Below are 24,268 nucleotides of genomic sequence, written 5' to 3'. Positions count from 1 at the left end.
CTTCTGTTAATTGCTCCATAAAGCTGGTTATGTATGGCAAACCAGAAAACAAATGGAAGGTTATGAATAAACGAGGAGGATAGAAAAGCCCTCTAGCGCCTACCAAGTCACTGATGGTTAAAGGGTAAAGCAGTATCCTTATTTTCAGAGCCCGCTAGATGGCATGTTCTATAACCTAATAATAGTTATCTTTAAACTGCTTAGCTCTACCTTAACAGAGAACTGGTTCATGATATCCATAATCACGTCCATTGAGCTCTGATTTGTCAAACATCAAAGTTTGTCACTAGGGCTTATCAATCCCAGTCTCCAGCTCCAAGGGACTTTTTGTATGATCAAAGCGGCCGTGATTACAGCTGTCTGGAGGAGTGAAGACAATTATTACATCATAATAAACGCTCCGTAACCACTCGTTCGCCAAGATTTTGGACGAGGCAGATCTGAATGTTCGGATGTAATAACTTCAAATCATGGTCATGATGATGGACCTACTGCATCTTGAAGAGGAAGACTTCAACATTTGAAATATGAGAGTCAGGAGAGTTGGGTTTTTAAATCAGTTGCACTTTAAATATCTGTAGTCAAGATACAGAGAGGAAATGAACATAAGCCTGTGAGGTAACAAACACTGAGAAAAATAGATCACGTTTTCCCAAAAACAATCATATTGCTTTATTTGGTGTAAAGCAATAAAATACTCATGTTTACAATAACTATATCTGTGTTTACAGCAACAAAGAGGAATGAAAAGGCAATATTTACACGTGGAAAAACATCTCTTAGGACTTTATCAAATCTGATATTTTCCAGATTTTTTGGAATCACTTCACAAAAAAGTGCTTAAAGTGAAAAGTAAAACCAAAGTTTTACTAGCAATTTTTAGAAAAATATATATTCTTTGCAAGGGGGATTCTGGCACGGAAGGAAACTTCTTTAAAAAAGTAAGACAGTAAATACTCTTAGTGACTGTCTCGAGATATAAACATTTGGTTACATTTATGATGCTGTTCCAACAGGCAAAACAAGTACATCTTCCAATTACTATCTTTTTTCTTCATATACAAGTTTCATTTCTGTAAGCTTTGGTTCCCCTCATTAACATTCACTTTTTGAAAAAACATATTTTTACAACTCTTTCTATTTTAAAGCAACATGTTTTGTTTTGTCTTTTGGGGAAAAGTTGCTTCGGTTGTGGCTGGTTTTATTGTACATTCTCATGCATTACTCCGAGCAGTCCTTTCAAAAGACTGACGAGAAACATGTGACTCAAAACTTCAGGTGGAATGTTACCGCCACAGACCAGAGGGCGATGAAAACCCTTGGTTGACTCGTTTCTCAAAAACAAGGAGATTTTATCAGCTGGTACAATGCTAGCCTTCTGATCCCAGGGTTCTCCATTTTCCCATGCTGCTTGTGACACAATTGAATGGAACGAGAGTGGAGAATACCTGAGCATTCCTTAACTGCTTATTGATATTGAAGAAGTGGTTGGAGGTTAAATATTCAATGAGTATAGATGACCTTAATATGAGACCCGCATTAGAAGACCCTTCCTTATGCAACATCGACCTTCACAACATGTACCTGTGCTTCACAATCTCTGGAGTCTTTCAACATTATATTGGAAAACACCTTTTAACAATTAGGGAACCATCCAACACATTGAACCCAAGGAGCCAGCTCATTGGTATTTCAGTCTGTGAGTCAAGCTTGACCATATTAAGTCACATTGAGTGATTTTCAATTTTACCAAGATTGCATTTGCAAAAGAACTACTTCACTTCCTGTCTCTTGTGCTAACAGTTAAGTGATAGTTCACTCAAATGTCACTCATTTTCTAGTCATCCTCATATTTTGACTAGGGGTTTGGATTATTTAGTAATCCTTTTTAGAGTTGTAGGCAAACATGTACGTTTATTTGAATGTAGCTACTGGAGCTTAGACTTATTACATTTTTTTCAGAACAATTCCTCATGTTGATGAGCAGTATGGAAGTATTTGGATGTTTTTAAGTTTTTCTTTTTGGAAGAAGATGAAGATTAAAACAACTGAGCTCCATTCCTACATTAAAATGTAGATAGATATTTTCAAACAACTCTCAAAAGGAAGGGATTAATTATGAAAATGATCCCAACCCTTTCATGACATGGGGGTAAGTAGAAAATTAAATCTTAGTTTTCACTTCATCCGGTTTTCTGGGTAAAACCATTGGCATAATTAGCTCTCTCCTCAGAGAAAATAATCTGCTCCACTATATTTTTTTGCCAGATGATGGCGCTCACCATTCCTAAGGTATACAGACCTATATTTGTGTTGTAGTACTTAAGAAAGATTTCTTTCTGACAAGAACAACTTCAAAATAGGAGTTATGCAAAATATGAATGTTATACAAAAATGCTTCTCAAATGTCATGTAATACTAGTGTGTTACCATCCTGGTTCTTCAAGTAGGCATTGACTCTCTTGAATAAAACTCAAGTTGTTGTTGTCTGGTTGGTCCAGCCACTCCTCTGATGGTCATTTCTCAGATATGCCTCGGTTACTGCTCAGTCTCTTACAGAAATATTTAGAAAGTTTGTTACAGAGAGAGGTGGAGCTCATGGGAAAGTCCACATAATCGTTTGTCATATGCTGTCGGGCTGAGTGGATCCCAGTTCTAATGTGGCACGTAAGCATCGGATGAGCCCTGTGGAGCGCCCTCTGCTGGTGATACACTGAAACAAAGATATAAAGGTTGGGAAAATATTCTGCCAGGATTTTATGTCTCAAATGTTTGCTCTTACCTGTTGCTGCAGTGGGAGGGGTCTGTTACTCCGGCAACAAACAGCTTCTTGGGCGGTCCATCTGATTCTGCTCCACCTGAAGTACCCAATAGTACACAGTTTCATGTATTGGCTTTGAGAAAATCCCCAAAAGTTGTTTCTAATATAGTTTGAACTGCCAAGGAGTGGCTACCTTTTCTTTTGAGAGGTGTGGCCTGCCACCTCACTGCAACTGTGGGTCTAGAATGGTAGCAGACGTAACTTTAACAAGAAGACTCACAAAACGGTGAAAAGCGAGGTGTAGTCGAGTCATCATGCGGGTACCTGAATCTTCTTGTGGGACTCGGGGACGAATTAGGAGTCGTTCCGCCATCATGCAACCACTGAAACAACAAGCAACATACATCTAACTTGAGAGCTTCCTTTAAGAGATTTGATTTTCTTGCAGTTCACCAACACAATTCTTGATTCAAGTTTTTTATTCCATTATTGTATTTTGTTTTATAAAGTCATGTCAAATGAGCTCCTTGGCAGAGGTAAGAGCTGCCACAGTGCTTTTACAGTTGTAAAATACTTTTTATGTACTTGTTGTTATGGGTGACCAACCAGGACTGTTATAACCCTGGCTACACAGTATAGTGTAGCCCTGGGACTGCAAATAAATAATCATGTCAATAAAGCAGTGCTGACCGTAGGTATATGTTCTTGCCACTGGCTCCTGGGAGGAACTGGTACCAGACCGGAAGAACAAGACCTAGAGATCATAGCAGGAGTTAAAACTTCCCTAGGCACAATATGGCTGCTATTATTCATTGGTGTCGTACCCATGTCTTTGTTGACTGCCTCTGAGCAATAAGTCCAGGTGTTCATCCTGAGAAAACAACAGCATCACCATCATCATCATCATCAGCACCATCCATCCATTCATCTTCCATCCATTCTTAAAACTCACTTGTTTTTGTGGCGTTCTCTCACTTGGGTGGAAAGAGGTTGGACCCAGCTGACGTCCCGAATCAGGATTTACATTCGGCAAAATCCCTGATATGATTTGCCGAACCTGTGATGGACAGCTGGGGTTGATTGACACGCTGCTGCGTCTGTACCGAGGTGACGCCACCGAGTTGAAGACGGCAACCCTGTCACTGTGCAGACACATCACTTTTATTTTACCATCTTTTTTTTAAAATAGATTTACGAACTAGTATTAGTGTATTTATGACTCACCTGACGCTCGTTATCATGGGAGCGCTATTTGACCTGCGCAGAGCTCCGCCAGTTGCGCCTGCGCACTGGTCCACTTCCATTCGCTCCATACTGGCGTCTGCAGGCCCGAAGGAGGCGGCGCCGAAAGGCCGCTTCAAGTCGCCTGATACTGGCGCGCTGGGGGTCTACTAGAGGCCGTTAGAAGCCTGAGAAGCCAGGCCTCAGAGTTGGCTCAAGGCTCCACAGTTCAAGCAGGCTGACACGCCGAGTCCCCCGGGTGGAAGAAGGCCGCCGCGGCCGCCTCTTCACCGCATCTCACCCACCCTCCCCCCGGAAGATGCGGTGGCCCAGGATGGCATTTATAACCCGGAGCTTCCGCTACAACATCTGAGTTATTTCGCTCCTTTTTCGATCAGACGTGTATCTCCAACAGATACGCCGTCTTTCAAAGTGTCGCCAAAACTCACCGCGTCCCTTTTCTGCTCCGACGAAAAACTTTTGCGTTGAGTTCAAGGAGCTGACGCGACTGCGATGTTAGCAAAGGAGCTAAATCCGCTACGCAGCAGCGGGACGAAGTGATCCTCGGGCCGAACACTTTGTGCTCCGTGGATCTGTCGCTCTTCTCTGGGAAAAACGGCCAATCTACTCGAAAAGTAGAGCCCGCACTTCTTAAATTGAGAGTTAAAATGGTTTTTTCTACAAAGTCGTTCAGCTTGTTGACGAAGAGACGGAGAGTGAAACAGTGCCACCCAGAGGCCGCGAGGGGACCTGCTGCACTTCAGGGAGAGAAAAACTATAGTTTTTGTTTTACGCAGTAGACATGAAAGTGATAGCATCACACGTGTTAAATTCAAGTCGTTGCTTTCTTGTGCACAATAACTTTTTTTCTCCCGCTAAACATTTTAAAATGAATAACCAATATATTTGATCAGCGCTCAGCCAAAATACAAATTCTTTATTTATCATCATAACAAACTATGGTTAGTGAATAAAAGAAAAAGTGACTTAGATGAGTTTACTCCCCGTTGTTTGAGTCTTTTGTTCGACTCAAAGTAGAATCTCAAACTTTCATATGGAGAAAAAACAATTGCGGTGGCTTTGACATCTTTTTTCGGATGCCTACTGAATGTCTCCCTGGTGGGGTGCTCTGTGCATGTCCATCTGAAAGGAGGCCCATACAGACCAAAGAGTTATCCTGGCAAAACGATTAAGAATTAAACAAAAATGTCGCCATAGTGGCCGGAAAGTGACTAATAATGGATACGAATAGAGCCATGTCTTAAGTTGCAGTGTAGTACCAGACAGTGATAAAGTGAGTTATCTAGCAGTTAAAGTAAAACTTGCGAGCTCCTCTTCATTGACACACATTGCACATTCCAGAAAACACATGTAACACCTTTATCATGACCATCACCTGTTCAGGATCACCTATGGAATGTGTTTGGGAAAATTCCTGTGTTTGTTCTTTATACACCCTGGTATGAACTATAGGTGCGTTAAATGTGACGTTTGTTATATGTACAATACTATACTTACTACTTTACTGCGATATCACAAGAGATTTAAGTAACATTTCAGCTGCGTAACAACATTGTATTGACACAATAATTCCAAAACAGCTGCAGTGTTGGAGGAACATGAGGAGGATTACAGGAGGCGGGGTCGCGGGTGGGACGAAGACTAAGGGAGGGGGGAACTTCCTTCTGTCGAACTTTTATAACTTTATTTCAATTTACAGGATTACATTTTGTCCCAGGAGCGAGGGGACGTCGGCGCGCACCAGACGGCGGCATGTCGCAGCAAACGGAGCCGCCCGGAGGTGACTGGTGAGCGGACACAGCTGCGAACACTCGCTGCTGCTTGTAAACAACCGCGGCCGGAGAGGTGGGCTTCTTCTGCCCCGGAACATGAGCTCAGGAGCCCCGGGGACCTCTTGCCAATGCGTTTTCTACATTCTTCTTGAGCTAGCTACTTTCCCTAAATAGTTAAACATAATGATATCACGACCATAGCCTTATATTCCTTTATTTATATTTATTATGTAAAATAAACGTATTCTATTTTTGATTTAAAGCGCTTAACTATGGCTGATGTTAATACTGTACAAATGGGTTTCCTCTGAAAGATGGTGGACCTTTACAGTAATTCAGTGATCAACAAGAAACCTTTATGATGGAGAGCATGGTCTGAGATAATGTAACTGTCAAACACAAGGTTTTTTTTAATATATAATGGGTTTGTTTACAAGTTATTTTGAAAAGTTGTACAACGTTTAAGCAAAACTGTTGTTGTGTAAGGACTGAATGTAAGTTATTAAAGTAAAAACAAAAAAAAAGGAGGGGAAAAGTCAGTCAACCTCCAAAGATAAGCTTCGAGCGATCTGATCCTCTCTCAGTGGAGGAAATACAAGGAAACATAAACAAGCTGGCGAGATTATATTTTCACTTTGACCTGGATCTTGGGATTCTTTTGTATTTAATAGAAAACTAAATACTTGATGAATATTTATTTACTTTTACTTAGAACGATACTTTGAATATAGTAAATTCAAGTTGATTCAATCATCAGAAAGTGCTCAATAAAGAGTGTATTTTAGCCATGACAAGAGGTAAAGCTCTACATTCTTATTTACAATGATGTCCGTTAGACCATGTGCATGTATGAACACCTCTCTATTCTTTTACTTGAGAAGAGATGATCATGTATTTTCTATCCAGGAGAAGGTGATGGATGAAGACAAATCAGGCGAGGAGAAGAAAGGGGAGGGACATAACAATGACATCACTTCAACAGCATCCTCTGGGGACGACAGCTGTCCTCCAATGATGCACTGGGAGGAGCTGACTCAGCGAATAGCCGAGCTGGAAGAGCAGGAGGCCCGGTCAAAGGTCAGAACTTAATAAACAATATCGAATTCAACGATGTTCAATTCCAAGTGATCATGTGACACCTGTGTTTTACAGGATGCGGCAGGGTTGAGGGGACACCTATGTAGAGTCTGGGGTCAAGAAAAAGACGACTACAGGAAGTGTCGAGTTTCCCTCGTGTCATCACGGTAAAATTAGATGATGAAAGAATCAAGCCTCAGACTTATATAAGGAAGAATTAGTTTATTTCTGCAAAAATGTTTCACTTCAGTAAAATGTTATCTCTACGGGAAAATATCTCAATTTCTAATGTCGTTGTTTTTTCTGCATTTGGGCTCAGGGAGAGGATGTTGCAGTGTAGTACCAAACGGGGAACAACGTGTTTTGAACCTTCTAGAATATAGCAGTTTAAATTTTCAAAACCAACCTATGGATGTCCTTTTGTGTTCACAGATTTGTGAACAAAAAGCTCCAGTTGTGTTTCATCAATAACGAAGATGAGGAAGATGAAGAGAGAAGTGTAAGTATTAAAACAACAGACAGATCACACAATTACTAACTAGGTCATTACCATCAATTGTGTGCATGTTTATCACTATTTATAGTAATACCGATATACAGCCTGAATCATCTATATCACAAAGAAAAGACACTGCTTAAATATATTTTCTTAAGAAGCATGTAAACCATTTTGTTAAACAACAAGCATCCGTTTGGACGTTTTTCTCATCTCATATTTGATACACACCTTTCCTCTTGTTACTTTCCTTATATCATTGTTAGCTGGCACCATCCAATGCTAACTGGTTATTTATAATTGTGGAAGGTCATAATGTTAGATCCGTTCTGAGTGCATTGTACACTAATTCAACCAATAACTTTGCTCACCCTACAGATGTCTTTTTTTTTATCTGTCAGGTTTCTGTGGGGAAAAAACGAAGCGTCGGTGGTGGGTTGAAGCAGGAAGTGGTCACGGCTCTGAGGATGCGAAGAGACAAGTTGTTAGCGGAGGAAAAGAAAAAGGTAGAGTGGTTTGTGAGTCTGCAAGTTACGATGACCATCAGTAGCTAGCCTTCTTATATTAAATAAAAGTTATAGATGTTAATGAAGATGTCTTTTTGGTGTTTACAGTGTGTACTTGCCGTCTCCAGAAGGAAACTTGTGGATCTTCAAGAACTTCAGTCTAATTCAGTCCAGCAACTAAAATGTCTCAAAGATGCTCTGCAGCAAGAAATATATGGTACGTACCCGAATGCTTGCACATGAGGAATCCATTTCAAAAAGAGATGAGGATGAATCACATTTGTGTGCAAGCAGTGTTCTATCTGCCAGATTATAGTTAATGTTCCAAAAAAGCCATGAAAGACAAATTAAGTATGAATTATCAGTTTTTACTTGATCAACGTGTGTGACTTTGTGATGTTAACGTTTTCTTTATTGTTTTGTTACATACTCTGGAAATGTAGGGTTAATGCTTATAAAATAACCAATAATATCGTAAAACATTTAACATTTTTTGTAGAAATATTCAGGTATGAATATCGACAATTGTACACCCTCTTTTTTTTTTAAGACAGGTTTCATGCACTCGTGTACATTTTTAAATTCTTGTTCCTCTTCTCCTCAGCTCTGAGTTCAGAGTTGGTGGGTCAACTTGAGGTTCGGGACCAACTCAGGACTAAGCAGGATGCTATGTTGCTTGATGTCCAGGATCTTACGTACGACTGAGAGACTGGCTATTTGGACCACAAGAAGGAATATTCTGAAAAAAGACTTTGGAATCCATGTCAGGGAAGAAGTTGTTTCACAAAATGGTACGAAATAGCTTTTTGTTATTGTCACATGGATTTGTGATACGGGTAAAGGACCTGCTCTCATCTTTGAAGGAAAATTGACCAATGGAAGAGGAAACATTAGTGTGAGAGTTTTGTGAAATATGATAGTTGAAGAACCATACTTAGTTTGCTAAAACTGCTTCATGCTAGTTGGCGTCATGGTGCTAATGGAAAGTATGTATTCAGTCATTCTGGAGTTGCGACCAGATCACCTCTCCATGAGTCAAGAGGTGGTTAAGGATGTGGTCAATGATCTCTCTAGTTATGTTCCCTTGCAAGTAATAAAAGTATAGTCTGTCTCTCCACTCTCGACTTGGGAACATCATCCCTAAACAGCTTAAGAAATGTTTAAGAATGAACATGGATCATCAACATCATGTCAACTTACATATTATTTTCAATAAACGGATATAGCAGGACAATACTTGGCTGGATAAGGACAACCAGCGTTTTATCAATATGTGATATTCACATTGTCGACGTGTTCCCGGGTCTACATAACTATCTTTTAAGCAGACTCTTTTACCAAAGTTTTAACTGTAAATGTAATTAATATATTTCTTTAAATCAGGTTTGTGTCTTGTTATGTAGATAACAATCATAAAAAAGTAACAGGCTGTCATTATTACATTTTAATGTATATGTAATATTCAGCAACAGTGAATAATACAGATATAATGTCTTAAAATGTGAATTTTATTTTGAATATGAATAAAGGTATATGTTCACAAATTTCTGCACGTTGTGTGGTTGAGTTAACAGTCGCATATGTTAATTGTTTTTTTATTTAGGGGCAGAAGATGATATATAATTGGTGCATAGTCACAGGTTTCAAGGTTCCATCAAAAATTGAACCGCTACATGTTGACATGTCTCAGGGTCATTAATGTCAAGTTGATCAGACAAGAATAAGCTATTGATTCAACAGTTGAAGAAGTAACCAGTGAAGGTGCTGGGAAAAGTCAGTGGACCTCTATACAGGCTTTCTTGTATGGGATTCTGCTGAGTATAATTAAAGTTAAATGAGCTGAATGTTGGATGTATTTTTGTACGAAAAGAAAAGGGGTTTGGTTTCCGTCCCATTAATTATTCAGAAATAAACCTGAGACGCAGATCAGCAGCGGGTAGCATCAGACGCGGAACATCGACTGGACCCAACATTTCCATGCTTAAACTGACTTAACAAAGACAGGATCTGGTGGACCTTTGGAGCATCCACATGGGGACTTTTTTTAGTGATATTTTCTAATGAACTGCACTAAAACTGACCTTGAAGCCAGAAGGTCAAGAGGACGTTGTTGATGACTGACTGCTCAGCAGAGTGAAACGCCTTCATCAGCAGAACCAACGGAACTCTGATAAATTGATGACTGGGTTGAAGTCTCTCACTGAGGCGTGAAGACCAGTCGAAGGAAGAGGGAGGTGCTACAATGTTCAGGTGATTCAGAAATGAGGTGCACACGTCCATGATGAGCACGTCAGAAGTGAGCAGCTATCCAAACACCTCCAGCTCATTGTGCAGCATCGACGAGTCTTACAAGTATGTCTTCCTGCCACTCTGCTATTCCATAACCTTCCTGCTGAGTCTCACACTCAACTCTGTGGTTCTGATACGCTCCTGTCTACGGCCTGGAGGTCAGCGCTGGAACGCGTCGCTGATCTACATGGTCAACCTCGCCACCACCGACCTCATGTACGGACTCTCACTCCCACTGCTGGTGGCGAGCTACGTACTCAAGGACCGCTGGCTGTTTGGGGACTTTACGTGTCGTCTGGTCCGATTTCTGTTCTACTTTAACCTGTACTGCTCCATCTTCTTCCTAACCTGCATCTCCATCCACAGGTAAACACACAAGAACACAGATTCAGACTTAGTTCACAGTTATGCATTGCTTATGTGTATTAAAAGAGACTAAATGTGCAAACATATAGAGAAGGCCTATACAACTATTACTGATGGGTGTCTAGCCTTTAAGCCAATCTCCAACCATTTGCTGTTGAATGAAACAAATCAAAAAAGATGAAAAAAACAAACAAAAAAACATACCCAATGTTGTGATGTTAAAGCACTAATGTATGGAAATTGCTACTGTGAAATATGGTGACATTTTGACACAAAAAGCACATGGTAATGCTTTGGGAATTTGCTGTGAGTAGATATTTTTCAGTGCATTTGCCATTAAATCTTCTGTTTTCAATGTCAACTTTACATCAGCCTTTTGCCAAAAAGTGTCTTTAGTTTTATCTTTTTTTTATAACACATGAATTATCAATGGGAAAATGAATAGAATCTTACAGAATCTTTGGACTGATTTATTTGTTTGTGAAAAATAACTGAATAACATGTCGTCTCAGTAAGGGTTTTGGCTGTAGTTGCAAAACAAAGTTAGACCCCAACTTATATATGGTTATTTTTTCACAAGGCATAAGGATTGAGTATTATTTTCTATTAACACAGATGAGGAATAATAATTTCAGACATAGAGCAAATCCCTAGATAATTGATTAAGCATAGCTGTTTTTTCATAGTATTTATTATCTTGTCTTTTGATCCCTCAACCTGTTCTACCTGTACACTGTGATATCTTTTTAATGGTTATAAATGTCTTGGAATTGTCCACAGGTATCTTGGTATCTGCCACCCGATGAGGACCATTGGTTTGGAAAGCAGACGAGTTGTGAGAGGCACCTGTGCGACAGTCTGGGTGGTGGTCTTCATCCTCACCTGTCCCATCTTCCGCTTTGCACAAACTGGCTTTGTGCTTCAAGGAAGCGTTGACGACAGGGGACTACATGAGTTTTTGGACAACAAAACTCTACCCAGGAAGGGGTACATAAACTGTTGGGATGACGCCATTGACCGGGAATTTGCTGAATATGTTCCTTACGGGATTGTCCTGCACGTGCTGGGATTTTTCTTGCCCTTCTTGGTGATTGCCTGGTGCTACACTCAGGTTATCCGGACAATATTTCAAACCATGCGCTCTTCTCAAAGCCTGTCTTTGGAGGGTGAGGATGGGCCAGTTGGGTACGAGGCTTCGGAGGATGGTAAAGATCGTGACAGAACTTCAGTGTCAATCTCTGGCTCACAGTATTCACACTACATAAACCAGCGGAGGAAATCAATCAAAACCATCCTTACGATCACACTATTGTTTGCTCTCTGCTTCCTGCCATTTCATGTAACCAGGACGGTCTTCCTGCTCCTTCGGCGTGGTGGACTTGAAGGGCATGGAGGGATGAAAGGTTGCAGTGCTATGAAGACTGTCTCAATCTGTTACAAGGTGACTCGTCCTTTGGCGTCATGCAATGCCTGGCTCAACGCGTTGCTCTATTTTCTAACCGGGCATAAGAGCGCCCCCTGCTGTATACATGTGCAGCCATCTGCCCGCAGACACCGTCGCAGGGAATCCCTTTGGTGGCCACTAAAGATCCTGAAGAAAGAGGGTCGAGGAGATGATGATATGGAGGACGAGAAGGTTGAAATCCATGTTGAGAATGAGTCAAAGTCTTCTCGAGTTGTTTAGTTGAAATATAACAATGTATATATATTCAAAGTATGAGCATATTAGAAATCCATTTTAGCTGATTTCACTCTTGGAACTTTTTAATATTTCCAAAAACATTTTGGAACTGCTCTGTCCAATTCATAATTTTGAGTTTGCATGGGACATTAATGTACATTTTCACATACGGTACCAGAACACCAAGAGTCTGGCGAAAACGATGAGTTTGATGGTGAACACTCTCATCTGGACAGATGCAGGGCTCCAACAATGTTAACAAAAGTCTCTGTTAAATGTCGTTATTGAGTGTTTGTTTTATCACAGATTCAATGATCACTGATTTGTTTTTGAGACCTTGAAGAAAGGAGCTAAAAAACATCTAGGAAACATTAGTTCCTACCATCTAGATTAAGCATATTGGTTCAGTTGGTAGTTGCGTTCCCGATATGACTTTCCTCGCCCAAGCTACGTCTTCCAGCTGGAAGATGCCCCCAACACCTTACCAGGGGGTGAGGTTTTGGGGGCATCTTCCATCCTGGAGCCTAAGCCACCTGAACTGACTCCATGGTGGTACTACTGGAACTAACCAAATTTTCTCAGTTGTAACATGCAAAACACTTCTTCATGTTTAAAAATAAAACATTGAAAATGTGTCATTAACACAATCATGAAGCTTATATTTTTGTATTTGTGTAATTATAATCTCATAAATACATTGGTAAGACACAAGATGATCTAGGACTTTTTTTCAATTTTTTCAAGGGTCCTTGAATCGGGCACACTGCCATTCAAACACTTCATTTAATATAAGGCAATGCAATTGGTCACTCTTGATACAAATAATGCTTCATCTTATCTCATGAACTTCTGTCCAATGGGTGTCACTGGTGAGTTTGTAGTTAAATCTGCGGTAGCTTTGCGGGTGGACCCTTCGCTGTCGCCAAACCTCCTCGTATAGACTACGTATGACAGGGGGCAGAGGAGGAAAGTGGGCGGACCTAGCAAGCCCGTTGCAGTAATCCCATTGGTCCTGTTCCAACTTGAGCAGGTGCTGCTGTTCCACTCCGCGCTCTGACTTTTTTTGCAGCTCTTGACGAGTCTCTGCTTCCATCTCAGCTCTAGAGGGCAGTGTCACAGTCCCGTCAATAACTCCTAGAGAATACTGGACCTGCCGGGGATAAAGGAACTAGTTCACACACACATACACAATCTTTAGATCAGAGTGTAAATAAACACACATGCACACACCTGACAGTGGAAATTGGGGAAAGGGCAGATGATTTTGCAGATCCCGATGAAGAAGAGGGAGGGATAAGCAGGTGGCATCAGGAAGCGGTACAGTGGCGCCACCAGGTGGTCTTGGATCTCCAGGCCGAGCTCTTCACCTTTAAGAAACGGGTAGTTGAAGTTGTAGCCGGTGCAGAAGAGCAGGACGTCCGCCGAGACCGCTGCTCTGTCCTGGAACACAAGAGAGTCTTCAGAACTTTCAGAACTAGAAGTGGGTCACAGGAGAAGAAAATCTACCTGAAATGTCAGGGTGCCATCATCAGCTACCTCCTGAAGCAAATTTGCTTGCTGGATCCCAGGTGGCAGAGGAAAAGTGAATGTTGGACGATTGTGACTAAGAATCACCTGAAGAAAGAAAAGATATTTGAACATTCACAAAGACCGAATGTATGTGGTTGGGTCTACAAAACTGGTGCCTTTGGGGTTTATTTGAAGGCTGTAAGTGACTGATGCATTTCGTAAATCTTTTTAAAAGAAAGCTTGTTATTGATAAGTTTGAAAAAATAAAATCAAAGTATAAATGGCAACAGTTTCATTGAGTGACCCAATGATCATGTGACTCTTAAAGTCAACCCTTAGTTTTCTCACCGAAGCACCAACTTTGCTGAGTTCTATAGAAATGTCGAGTCCAGAAGCTCCAGCACCGAGAACGACCACGGATCGACCAGCAAACGGCTCAGGGCACCGGTAAGAGTGGCTGTGCAGGACTTGACCTAAAAGAAACATCCAACTTATATAAAAAATTGTCAGTCCAAAAAAACATCAACACCATCTTACCTTCATAGTTGCCAATCCCTGGAATAGTTGGGATGTGTGGATCAGCGTAATGGCTGAAGCGGGAAACAGAGATAAATGATTTGTGGCGACACCTGTTGGCATCTGAAGGATAGGGTCTCACCCAGAGCAGACGAACACAGAGTCGAATAATTGAGTGCTAAAACAGCCAGAAGACTCCTGGCTTGTCACCTCCCACCGAGTCACTTTATCCGCCATGGTGACGGGCTTCACCCGTTCAACCGCCGTGTTGAACTGAAACATGAAAATGGTCACCAAGGGTTAAGTCATGAGAGTGAAGTCATTTTGGGGAAGTAACCCAACAACGGTGACCTAAGAAAAACCCCATTATGTTCAACAAACAATTTGGGGGGCATAAAACTAAATTCCTGTCATGGCAGCATAGGTTCAGTGTTAGAGGTCGCCAGACTACTTTTGAAGAGAGCAACCACACGTTACTATTTAAGCTGCCGTTTGTTAATGTTTATCTGGACAGAATGACGATTACTCAGTCAAAATCTTTGGAGGACATGTTAAGACATTTATGACGGGGCTTTAAAAAGTCGACCACGATGTTTGTTTTAGGCAAATATAGAAATGTTGACGTTGAAATGAGGACTGTGGGGCAAACTATTGTGAAATGTATTCAAAGCAAGAATGTATATTTGTGTTTCGTCCAGAAAACAAAGTTGTACCCGTATGTGAGGTTGGATGGCAAAGTGCTGACAGTAGCTCTGCAGGTAGCGTTGAACTTCTTGATGCGAGATGAAGCTGCTCAGTTTCTCGTTGAAGGAAAAATCTGGGAACATCATCACCTCTTTGGGAAGATTGGTTCTGTTGAGAGAGGATCTCATTAGATTTCAGTTGTTGCTGTAATGTCAAGTAAGGGAGGGTGTTACCTCAGGTCTCTATACATGCTGCTGTGGATTGCTCGTCCGTGGCTGTCAGGGCCGACCCGCTCATCGTAGCGCCAGGTTCCTCCGACGTCTTCTGAGAGCTCGAACAGAACAGGGGGGGCAAAGTTTTGGGGTCGGGCCAGGATGTGTCTCGCTGCACATAATCCGGCAGCTCCGGCACCGATCACCGCCACACGCTTCAGTGCCGCAGTCATTACGGGAGATAGAAGCTGTACACAAGAAGACAAGAATTCTTTGCTTCCTTTCAGTCATGAAGAATTAAGTGTTGCCTGACCTGACCAACAGTTTCCACATCAAACTCAATAATATCATGAAGTTGTGTTTGGGGGACTCACTATTGACAATGACCAGCAATAATAATGACAATATTAACCAATGATTATCACAGTTGATAAGGAACTTATTATTTGATGAGACGACGGCGTGTCAAAAAGGTTTAAGTTTAAACTTTTCAGCCCTATTTTGCATCCCTTTAGGGCAGAAGACCGAAGAATCTGGCAACCCATGTTGCACAAGTCGTCACCACGGGACTTATGACACTATTGATGACTGTTGTCGTCGTTTTTCATCGGCCTAAATAAATAGTTCCACAACAAACACCATTGACGTACATAAGAGCCCCTAAAGTTTTTAAGGTTGTTTTTTTTTTTTTTAAATGAAAGCCGCTCAGTCACATCTTAAATACATTCATCTCAATACATTCTATCTGCTTCAAATGGCGTCATATAAGCACGATACGAACCTAAACCTAGAAGGATTAGTATAACATGTAGATAAACTGTCGTTACGTTTAAGAATACAGGAAAATAAGAGTTGCGCATGCGTCTCAATCCCAGCGACCTAACAGAAACAACACTTACGAGTCCTTAAAAAGACTTCCACGCCACGAAAATAAAAATCGAGATCTTTGTTCTACGAAACAAGTATTTCGTTAATAATGAAGCTAATGAAAGATAGGACTGGAAGAATTTATAAGGTCGACACTGGATGACCAACGATAACAAACATCGTAAAGCGTGACGCAAAGGACATCCGGGGTAGACTTTTCATAATAAAATAACGTTGTTAAAAGCCGAACAAAAAGAAACATCTTTTATTCAAAATGCGATGTTAAGATAGTTCGAAAATCGTTATTGGCTAAGTGCTTATCAGTATCAGGTACGAGTTTGAAAGTATTTAACGAATTTAAGTGTTTACTTTGAATATTGAATAAAGATATGAGGTTTACTGTTATAACTCGGCCTGATGAGTGATAAAATAGATTTTAGAATTGTTTAGGACGTAAACCTCGGAAATTCAATAACCCCAAATAACTAAAAACATAACCTCAAAAGTATATGATCTATATATTTGTATACCTTTTTCCATGCATTTAATATATTATTAATTGCAATAAGCTCAATGGGACACCAGATGACAGTGTTCTGCAACTAGAAAACACATTTGGATTCAATAATAAGGTACAGTAATTAGCTACAAAGAAAGACAAATCATTCAAAAACATTTATTTTCACATATTTTTTTATTTAGTTTACTGAAAAAAAAATGGGATTATGATGAATGTTTAAAAAACGATAAATTCTACAAATTTGAAATACAGAGTAAAGAATAACAACACAAATGAATCCACAGTCCTGTAAAATGTATACTCATTACAAAAGCATTTTGCTACTTATGTTACTCTATGCAGTCACGTTAAGACTTGGGCGCTGCGCCCCCTAGCCTCTGTGGTGGAGCCTGCTGCTGAGGTTGCGGCTGCTCGGCGAGTGCCTGCTGAAGTCGCGTGCGCTTGCGAGAGTAGTGTTGCCAGTGAAGCAGCTGCTGCTCGTCGATGAACTTGGTACACTGGGAGTTCACCAGCTCCTTCCGGAAGTGTTCATACTGCAGCAGTTCAAGCAGATGGAGGCAGTGTGGGTACCTGGAAAGGAGAGAAGTGTCAAGTAACAGGCCATCGGATTGTCTATGTTTGTGGACCTTACTTGAGAAATTTAGAGTATGCTGGTTCTTTCCAGTAAAGTAGGTATTTGAGGTAATTAATGAAGGTCCGTTCTCTGAGGTAGCCTCTTTGTGCTAAAACTGTTCACAAAGTCACACAAAGTGAAGGTTAGACAAGTACAGTTAATTTAAGAACACCCGTTGTAAGTACACACTTTTGTGGAACGACATTATTTGTAATGAGGTGTTTGTAATGGCCAGTATTTCTGGTCTTTATTTTAAACTTCAGGTTTGAATTATTGTCGTCAGACAGGAAGATCTGTTACTCACAGTTGAGATAATTGGGGTTTGCCAAACACTGCACAAACTCCAACTCGGACTGAAAACGATTTCTTGCTTGATCTTCTGCAAAAAACAAAACAAAGAATACAACTTTAATCCAATTCAATCAGGTGTGTATTACAGAACACTTTATTAAATCAGATAAAATGTTTCAAAATGATAAGTGACGCGTTCAAGTTTTAATAATGAAGTGACACAAGGGAAATAAACACATTTACAATGTCCTGAAGTACAAGGTTCCACAGAAATGGGTGGGCTGATATCATGATTGATATTTTAAACCTATATCAGCAACAACAACTTTTATTTTGTGTCAGTTTCAGCAAGTATTACTTTAACTACTAAGTGGGCCCTTGGAACTGTTATTCAATTTATTCAGAAACCGACAACCAATCATTCAGTAACTATTTCGAACAGAAACATAACAGAAAGTGTCTCACACACACACACACACACACACACCACACTTGGACTGGATAGTTCGAATGTACTCTTCTTTTAAACTACATTGCGATGTTACTCACGAAGCATTTAGCATGTTAGCATTACAAAATAAACAGTGACGATTACCTGTTTCCATGTCGTAAACCAATATACCTTTTGGTTGAATACAGGATTAATAGTTTAAACCTCCGAGAAAAGGTATAGTTAACGTTTCTTTTGTTTAGTATTACTGACCAATGTACTGTAACTGTCTGGAGTTATTTGCCAGAAATGAAAGCGTTGTTATGTACGTCAAAACACGACACTTTACGGTATATGCCATTGTGGCTGTGGCCTCTAGGTGGAGACATTTTACCAAAATTTTACAAACCTTGTTGCACTTCAACCGTTTAACTCGAATACGTAAATGATCAACCAAAAATGTTAACTAATGTTAATGTGTAACGGTAATCATGACAAAAAGAAGGCTCATCGCTCCAGGCAGTTGAGGATCGGTGGTTCTTTCAATTATTTATTTTCAAAAGGGGGGGAAATCATCTTCCAACGTCACAGCTATCATTTTTATATCTCTATTTACAGCCTCAATACACCTCATAGGTTGTCTTTCTTCAAGCACCTTTTACATTCTTGAATGTCTCTTTTCTTTGCTTGTCCAAACCATTTGTTTGCCCGTAACAGATGTCACCACTTGAGCTCTGGTATACTTGATTCTGATTCTGTCCTTTCTAGTCACTCCTTACATAAACCTCTCTATCTTGCTCCTAATATCAAATTATTGCTAATCAGGTATTTGTTAGAACAATTTTAACTTTACATCGTGTTTAATATTTTAAATGTAACCCCCCATTTCTCCTGTACTGCACTCAAATACATTTTTTAGTAGAAATTGACTTACTTATACAGTACCACATTTCCTATCTAGGAACCCTTAACTAAAGCATCTGAAATTTTACCTACAATCTTTATTTGATATAGACAAAGGCAACTACTACTACATCTATTTGTGAAAATGTACTACATGTCAGTTCTAAATACAAATATTTGATTTTACAATAAACAGATTAAGTACATTGATTTATCATATACAATTCAATGAAAAAATAACAGGATTGTTTATTTGTCATGAATGTCATGTGTCAATGTGTTTTTTCATGACTTTCTTTTCTTGTCAATGCAAAAGTTTGTTATAGATGTGTTGTCACATTGGCCCACGATGGAAATGTATCAAGTGAAAACAATGCATGACCCCAACTGTTGATGGCCAGACTGATGCAGCCAATTCCAATGATGTTTACCATGAAGCCAGCCCTGGCCTGCAGGGAGGAAAAGGATGGTTAAAAAAGCATATGTTTGATCTTTTATTTATTCATCCCTAGTAATAATTCTTCTTTATTCCCTGGTTCCAATGCAATCGGTTAAAGGGTGCAACTTTGCTTTTATCGCCTGGCTTCCTACCTAAAATAAACCTTTCATACTTAAACAAATAATACTTTCTTACTCAGTCTAACTGTATTAAACTCACCATGTCTGACACTTTGAGGTAACCATAAGAAAAAGCAATAGCGTTGGGGGGTGTGGCCACAGGCAGCATGAAGGCGAAAGAAGCACTCAGCGTGCAAGGAATCATCATATAGAGAGGATTTAGTTGAATCGACTGAGACTAAGGAGAAAAAAAACTCCAGTTAAAACCCTGTCAATCACAAGATCAATCAGATATCTGGTTACCAATGAAGCCAGGATAGGGATAAAGAGGGTTGCCGTTGCGACATTGCTGGCAAACTCTGTGAAGGTGGCAGTGAGGAGGCAAACGATGACAGCAATGGCCGCGGGTGGGACTGAGTGCAGTGATGTCATCTGAGCACCGAGCCAGCGAGATAAACCTGAAACCTTTAGTTGTCAAGCTTTAGATGAAGAAGAAAACAGCTCTCCAATTTGTGTGTTTCAGTTTACCTCACTGCCTTTGGCCAAGGCGAACCCTCCTCCCAACAGCAGCACGATGTTCCACGGCATCTTCTTCTGTGTCACTGGCCAGGTGAGGAGTGAAGGGGCGGGTCCAGGTGAAGCGGTGGAGTCTGATTGGATGATCTCTACTAATTATTCAACCTGATTATCTTTGGTTGATCTAGAGACACTTGATATGCAAGGCTATGATGGACCTCTACCAGGGACTTGACAGAATAACAAATGCTTTCCTCAAAAAAAAAAATGGATCTGTTAAAGCAGCCCTTTATTTTTCAAGTAAAAGCTTAAAAAGGATGAATTATTAGTGAGTTGTGTATTAAAGCACCTGCCCAAATATTGATTAGAAAACATTAATTTTAACCTCTCCTGAAACATCCCTTTAACACTCATGGTTTTACAACGTAAAGTCACGCTGTTTACGTTATTTCCTCAATGTTTCACTTTGCCTCAGGCAAAATATCAAACCCCTGTGTCTGACCAAGAAGTCCGTGACAAAATCTATCTCACCCTGCCGGGCCAAAGTCCATGGCTAAAGTTGTGTTCACAAATCTCAGACTTTTCTTCTCATGTGTTCAGTAAGTCTTAGATAGGTGTATGTAAAATACCTGAGTTTGTCTGTCTGCAGAATAATCTTGGCGGCTCAGAGGGAAGAACAAACAGCATGATAGAGATGAAGAGTGAAACCGTGGCATCTGTGACAAATCTAGAAACACATATTCATGAGATCCTTAATAGTTACTGGGTTCCTTTACCAATCATATAAATGGAACATTTATTAGTACATGTTAGAAAGTTGTAAACACTGTGTCTATAAAGACATTCACAGTGTTAATTGATACTCACTCTGATTTGGAGTTGAACAGTGTTGTGGCCCAGCCCTCCATGAACTTTGGGTCTCTAGTAAACCAAAGCGCCACCATTAGAAGGAACAGCCCCAGTACGTTGGCTTCTGCGTATGTCATTTTGCCGAGCAGCTTGTGTTCCTGTTTTATGAGATTGTAAGCAGCTCGCTCATGCTGAGGCTGAACCGCTTCACACCCCCAAGTCCGGCGTAGGCTGGTGTCCGAAAAAAAAAACAGTCCAATTAACAGTCAAATTTCACAATAAAATGGCTAAACAAGGATAGTTTTTGTTTGTAACACACTTGCATTATCAGAAATTGTTCCAGCAAAGATGTGACATTCTTAACCTTCATTCCTCATTCCTTCCACAGGTGACACATTTCTCAAGAAGCTGCGACTTGGATTGGATTCGTACTCACTTGAAGCCGATGAAAAGAAACTGCAGCCAGAACCAGGCCAGGATCAGCATCAGAAACATGATTGGGAAGGCAAAGGCGAACCATGAGGCGAAGTTGATGACACCATTACTCTGAGGAAAAAGTCTGACACAAATACAGTGAATAATCTTTGCATTACAATAGAGTGTTGCTTGAGTATTATTATTTAACATGTTCTTATTTTTTTGAGTTTGTGTGGCCAATATCTACTTTGTTTCTCGTCTGCTGTCTCGAAAGTCAGACATAAATCTCCCAATATCCCTTCCTGTATCTTATACATTCTCTCTTGCCCTGCACCTCTAAGCCATGTGAACTCTTTTTTTTTCTTTTGAGTTTCTGGCATTCAAAGTTTTAATTGTGCATTACTCTCAGACTTGGATTGCTTATCAAATGTCTGACTACCCAGAACTTGAATCCATTTAATATTTAGGATGTATTGTGCACTTTAAAGGGCTATTCTATTGACACTGACTCACTGTGTAAGTTGTCCCATCAGAATCAGATTTGGTCCAGTTCCTGTCAGAGTAGCTATTCCTCCGATGCTCGCGGCATAACAAACACTCAGCAGAAGTCCTTTACCCATATTTTCTTTATCATGATAACCACTGTTCAGCTCCTCAATTCCATGAATGACTTCATCTGGCAAGGCAACAGAAAAAAACATTAGATTATTGCAATAAATAGAATTCAAATTTTGCGTCTTTTCAGCTCCATACATTTGCTGATGACTCACTTTGATTTGAGGGAGATTTGTCCTGTGGAATTGGTATTTCAACTACTAAACTATTTGCTGTCGATTCATGATCCGACGGACCTGTAAAGAGCAAACTTTAAATTAATTTAACAAGATAATTGAGTGAAATCCATTAACTGATTGAATAGCAACCTCTAAAGAAGTGTTGGGTGTTTAACATTTGACTTGCTGTTTTGTTTGACAATTATTGCTTTTTATTCACACAGACGACATCAATTATCGAGGTGTAATCTAAGATGAACCCCTGACAACGATTTGCCATTAGGAAAAACCTTTACCTTTAAAACAAACACAAATCATGTCTAAATATATGTTTTTTTTGCATCTTAAAAATGACAAGAGACAAATCTTGTCTAATAAGTCTAATCCGTGTCAATACTGTGTCCTCTAGTTAAATCTTGTGGCGTCAATGCAATTAAGAGTTAGCACAAGTGATTGCTGTTGATAAAAACAGATAATTCAAAGCCATCATCGGTTGGTACCATCTGACTCCGTAGAATCCATTTTGGCGGCAGGTCCGATGGGCTCAGGGTTGCTCTTTTCATTCCTTGAGTTGAGCTCCACATTGCCATGAAGCTGGTCAAGAACCGCTTGGACAATCGGTACCATCATGGCTGTGGTTGCAGTGTTGCTGATCCACATGGACAAGAATGCAGTAACGCCCATAAAGCCTAGCATCAACCTGAGCCTCAGAGAATAGAAGATGAGTGTACGATTTAGGGTGTTATTAAGAGACTACTGTAACTCACAGGGCTGGTCGGACACCCACCACCAGCAGAACCCGCAGAGCGATTCTTTTGTGAAGGTTCCAGTGTTCAACTGCGATGGCGACAATGAGCCCGCCAACAAACAGCATGTTGGTGTCTTTCAAGTACTGCATGCACACCTATGTGACGGCAATATTTAGAAGGAATTCTTAAAATAGAACCATGTATCTCTGTGAATGCAAGAATCTTACATCTTTAGACTGCATGATTCCCAGTAAAGGAAACAGAATAGTAGGTAACAGGGATGTCACTGGCAATGGCAAAACTTCAGTGCACCAGAAGATGGCCATTAAAATGATGACAAAAGCACATGCTGCTTCCTGTAACAGAGGGAAAGCGGGGTTAGATTGTGGTGTCAAGATGTATGCTCTTCTGGAAGAGGACGTTGAATCAACAACTTTAGATATCCTAAGCTAGCCTATGCTATGAGATGAGAAAACATTAGAAACTAGACAGACACACAGATAAACATTGACTCACAAACACCCTCGCACCGGACGGCATTTTGAAAACATCTCTTCAACGCTGTGTTTACTTATTTGTGGAGGGAAGCTGAGTTTCCAAAGAAAAAACTAACAAGCGCTTAGTGAACAAACAAATTCATACTGTATTTAATCTGTAGCCGAAGCACTAAAGGCTATCCTTCAGAAAAGCCCAGAAGCTAGATTTTCGTCACAAATCTAAATATAGTAGTAAAGTAAAAATATAAAAGTAAATTGCAGAGTGCTATGTACACACCAAAACACTGATAGTGTCTTATGTTGAAACTTCAATTGGAATCTTCTCATTAATTCAGGATTTTATTAACAAGTAAATAAGCGACAAGACTTGCCTCAATTGTTGTTTTTTTGGAAACAACAAATGGTATTGCCTAATAGATTCCCATCCATTTCTCATGGTGCAGAAAATCTTTGAAACTTTTTATGTAGCTATGTCTGACCACCTTTCAAAAATGTGGAGTATCCTCGATTGAGTCTCCCCTTGACTAATTTGGAGCCACTTTTTTTTAGCCAAGATCTTTCAAAAACATATTTCAACACATTATTTTCATAGTATTATTTTCATTGAATCCCTTCAACATACAGTATCTTAGCATTCACTGATTAGCAAATGGCTCGGTTACTCACCGGAGTTGAAAGTGCGAGTGGCAACAAAAATATGGGACTGAAGAAAATAATGAAGATGTTCCTGGACTTCCAGACTCGCCTCAACGTTTTGACCCACTCGCATGGAACCGCCATTGGGATTTAAGTGGTAGAGATGAGATTGTTCAGTCAGTTGCCTGCTTGGTGTTCTGTGTTTATGACACATACAGAGCAAAACTAAAGATTAACTCTCTAAGACACACACTGTTACACACACAACTTCAGTAAAGTAAACACTGGTCAGGAAATACGAGCTCACCTTTTGTTTTTTGGACTCATCAGATGACTTGACGATTCCTTTGTAGATTCACACAGTTGGTGGCACTTTGGCAAACATCTGCTTCATTTTAAACTGAAACAATATTTTGATGGTCAGGGGTTAGCTCTTGGACATTCACTCCCTTCTTTTAAAGTTACATGAAGCTGAGTGCATAACAACAATTATATTTAGGTGATTTTGAATTTTAGAATTTTATAATGAGGGACGTAC

The 24,268-nt window shown here is 40.2% G+C and overlaps 6 protein-coding genes across 7 annotated transcripts; 2 read left to right on the top strand and 4 right to left on the bottom strand.

Moving 5' to 3' along the window:
* Positions 1 to 566: 566 nt before the first annotated feature.
* Positions 567 to 5,589, bottom strand: LOC148066323 (P2R1A-PPP2R2A-interacting phosphatase regulator 1). Its single transcript, XM_087807614.1, has 8 exons — positions 3,986 to 5,589; positions 3,714 to 3,903; positions 3,586 to 3,632; positions 3,452 to 3,515; positions 3,086 to 3,144; positions 2,955 to 3,001; positions 2,783 to 2,858; positions 567 to 2,713 (listed from the first exon to the last, which is right to left on the bottom strand). Exons 1-8 carry the CDS (start codon positions 4,072 to 4,074, stop codon positions 2,656 to 2,658), a joined length of 630 nt encoding a protein of 209 aa, XP_087663740.1. The 5' UTR covers positions 4,075 to 5,589; the 3' UTR covers positions 567 to 2,655.
* Positions 5,590 to 5,670: 81 nt separating this feature from the next.
* On the top strand, positions 5,671 to 9,389 carry LOC148066322 (uncharacterized). 2 transcript variants are annotated; one of them, XM_087807612.1, is made up of 7 exons: positions 5,671 to 5,790; positions 6,682 to 6,852; positions 6,928 to 7,019; positions 7,285 to 7,351; positions 7,750 to 7,854; positions 7,963 to 8,071; positions 8,459 to 9,389. In XM_087807612.1, exons 2-7 carry the CDS (start codon positions 6,691 to 6,693, stop codon positions 8,557 to 8,559), a joined length of 636 nt encoding a protein of 211 aa, XP_087663738.1. In that variant the 5' UTR covers positions 5,671 to 5,790; positions 6,682 to 6,690; the 3' UTR covers positions 8,560 to 9,389. The 2 variants fall into 2 exon arrangements, with proteins under 2 accessions (XP_087663738.1, XP_087663739.1); XM_087807613.1 differs by having other exon boundaries at positions 5,671 to 5,848.
* A 746-nt stretch (positions 9,390 to 10,135) lies between these two features.
* Positions 10,136 to 12,719, top strand: LOC148066321 (P2Y purinoceptor 3-like). The gene is made up of 2 exons (XM_087808141.1): positions 10,136 to 10,509; positions 11,290 to 12,719. Exons 1-2 carry the CDS (start codon positions 10,136 to 10,138, stop codon positions 12,191 to 12,193), a joined length of 1,278 nt encoding a protein of 425 aa, XP_087664267.1. The 3' UTR covers positions 12,194 to 12,719.
* Positions 12,720 to 12,846: 127 nt separating this feature from the next.
* On the bottom strand, positions 12,847 to 16,171 carry unm_sa30652 (un-named sa30652). The gene is made up of 9 exons (XM_087807909.1): positions 16,011 to 16,171; positions 15,133 to 15,359; positions 14,929 to 15,067; positions 14,358 to 14,488; positions 14,237 to 14,289; positions 14,048 to 14,172; positions 13,697 to 13,804; positions 13,421 to 13,630; positions 12,847 to 13,340 (listed from the first exon to the last, which is right to left on the bottom strand). The coding sequence occupies exons 2-9, from the start codon at positions 15,342 to 15,344 to the stop codon at positions 13,020 to 13,022; spliced, it is 1,299 nt and encodes a 432-aa protein (XP_087664035.1). The 5' UTR covers positions 15,345 to 15,359; positions 16,011 to 16,171; the 3' UTR covers positions 12,847 to 13,019.
* Positions 16,172 to 16,682: 511 nt separating this feature from the next.
* On the bottom strand, positions 16,683 to 18,151 carry med31 (mediator complex subunit 31). Its single transcript, XM_087806827.1, has 4 exons — positions 17,998 to 18,151; positions 17,416 to 17,490; positions 17,130 to 17,226; positions 16,683 to 17,068 (listed from the first exon to the last, which is right to left on the bottom strand). The coding sequence occupies exons 1-4, from the start codon at positions 18,005 to 18,007 to the stop codon at positions 16,846 to 16,848; spliced, it is 405 nt and encodes a 134-aa protein (XP_087662953.1). The 5' UTR covers positions 18,008 to 18,151; the 3' UTR covers positions 16,683 to 16,845.
* Positions 18,152 to 18,390: 239 nt separating this feature from the next.
* Positions 18,391 to 23,899, bottom strand: LOC148066318 (Na(+)/citrate cotransporter-like). Its single transcript, XM_087806977.1, has 13 exons — positions 23,761 to 23,899; positions 22,825 to 22,953; positions 22,616 to 22,752; positions 22,349 to 22,548; positions 21,846 to 21,926; positions 21,589 to 21,751; positions 21,095 to 21,217; positions 20,677 to 20,889; positions 20,439 to 20,536; positions 19,822 to 19,943; positions 19,597 to 19,758; positions 19,394 to 19,531; positions 18,391 to 19,184 (listed from the first exon to the last, which is right to left on the bottom strand). Exons 1-13 carry the CDS (start codon positions 23,872 to 23,874, stop codon positions 19,056 to 19,058), a joined length of 1,809 nt encoding a protein of 602 aa, XP_087663103.1. The 5' UTR covers positions 23,875 to 23,899; the 3' UTR covers positions 18,391 to 19,055.
* Positions 23,900 to 24,268: the final 369 nt, after the last annotated feature.

The sequence above is a fragment of the Callionymus lyra genome, chromosome 14 (genome assembly GCF_982586985.1).
Source record: "Callionymus lyra chromosome 14, fCalLyr1.hap1.1, whole genome shotgun sequence".
NCBI lineage: Eukaryota > Metazoa > Chordata > Actinopteri > Syngnathiformes > Callionymidae > Callionymus > Callionymus lyra.
The sequence above is the reverse complement of the archived record's forward strand: the minus strand, read 5'-3'. Positions and strand labels throughout refer to the sequence as shown.

Coding starts and splice junctions, on each gene's coding strand:
- LOC148066322 (XM_087807612.1), top strand. CDS start 6,691: ATGGATGAAGACAAATCAGGCGAGGAGAAGAAAGGGGAGGGACATAAC. Junction 7,352..7,749: donor AGGAAGATGAAGAGAGAAGT/GTAAGTATTAAA, acceptor TTTATCTGTCAG/GTTTCTGTGGGGAAAAAACG. Junction 8,072..8,458: donor TCTGCAGCAAGAAATATATG/GTACGTACCCGA, acceptor TCTTCTCCTCAG/CTCTGAGTTCAGAGTTGGTG.
- unm_sa30652 (XM_087807909.1), bottom strand. CDS start 15,344: ATGACTGCGGCACTGAAGCGTGTGGCGGTGATCGGTGCCGGAGCTGCC. Junction 15,068..15,132: donor AGCATGTATAGAGACCTGAG/GTAACACCCTCC, acceptor CTCTCTCAACAG/AACCAATCTTCCCAAAGAGG. Junction 13,341..13,420: donor TCCCCAATTTCCACTGTCAG/GTGTGTGCATGT, acceptor TATCCCCGGCAG/GTCCAGTATTCTCTAGGAGT.
- med31 (XM_087806827.1), bottom strand. Junction 17,227..17,415: donor AAACCCCAATTATCTCAACT/GTGAGTAACAGA, acceptor CTTTGTGAACAG/TTTTAGCACAAAGAGGCTAC. Junction 17,069..17,129: donor GCATACTCTAAATTTCTCAA/GTAAGGTCCACA, acceptor TCTCCTTTCCAG/GTACCCACACTGCCTCCATC.
- LOC148066318 (XM_087806977.1), bottom strand. CDS start 23,874: ATGGCGGTTCCATGCGAGTGGGTCAAAACGTTGAGGCGAGTCTGGAAG. Junction 22,753..22,824: donor GAATCATGCAGTCTAAAGAT/GTAAGATTCTTG, acceptor GCCGTCACATAG/GTGTGCATGCAGTACTTGAA. Junction 20,890..21,094: donor TTTCTTTTCATCGGCTTCAA/GTGAGTACGAAT, acceptor TTCGGACACCAG/CCTACGCCGGACTTGGGGGT.
- LOC148066321 (XM_087808141.1), top strand. CDS start 10,136: ATGAGCACGTCAGAAGTGAGCAGCTATCCAAACACCTCCAGCTCATTG. Junction 10,510..11,289: donor ACCTGCATCTCCATCCACAG/GTAAACACACAA, acceptor AATTGTCCACAG/GTATCTTGGTATCTGCCACC.
- LOC148066323 (XM_087807614.1), bottom strand. CDS start 4,074: ATGGAGCGAATGGAAGTGGACCAGTGCGCAGGCGCAACTGGCGGAGCT. Junction 3,516..3,585: donor GGCAGTCAACAAAGACATGG/GTACGACACCAA, acceptor TATGATCTCTAG/GTCTTGTTCTTCCGGTCTGG. Junction 2,714..2,782: donor CCCTCCCACTGCAGCAACAG/GTAAGAGCAAAC, acceptor TCTTTGTTTCAG/TGTATCACCAGCAGAGGGCG.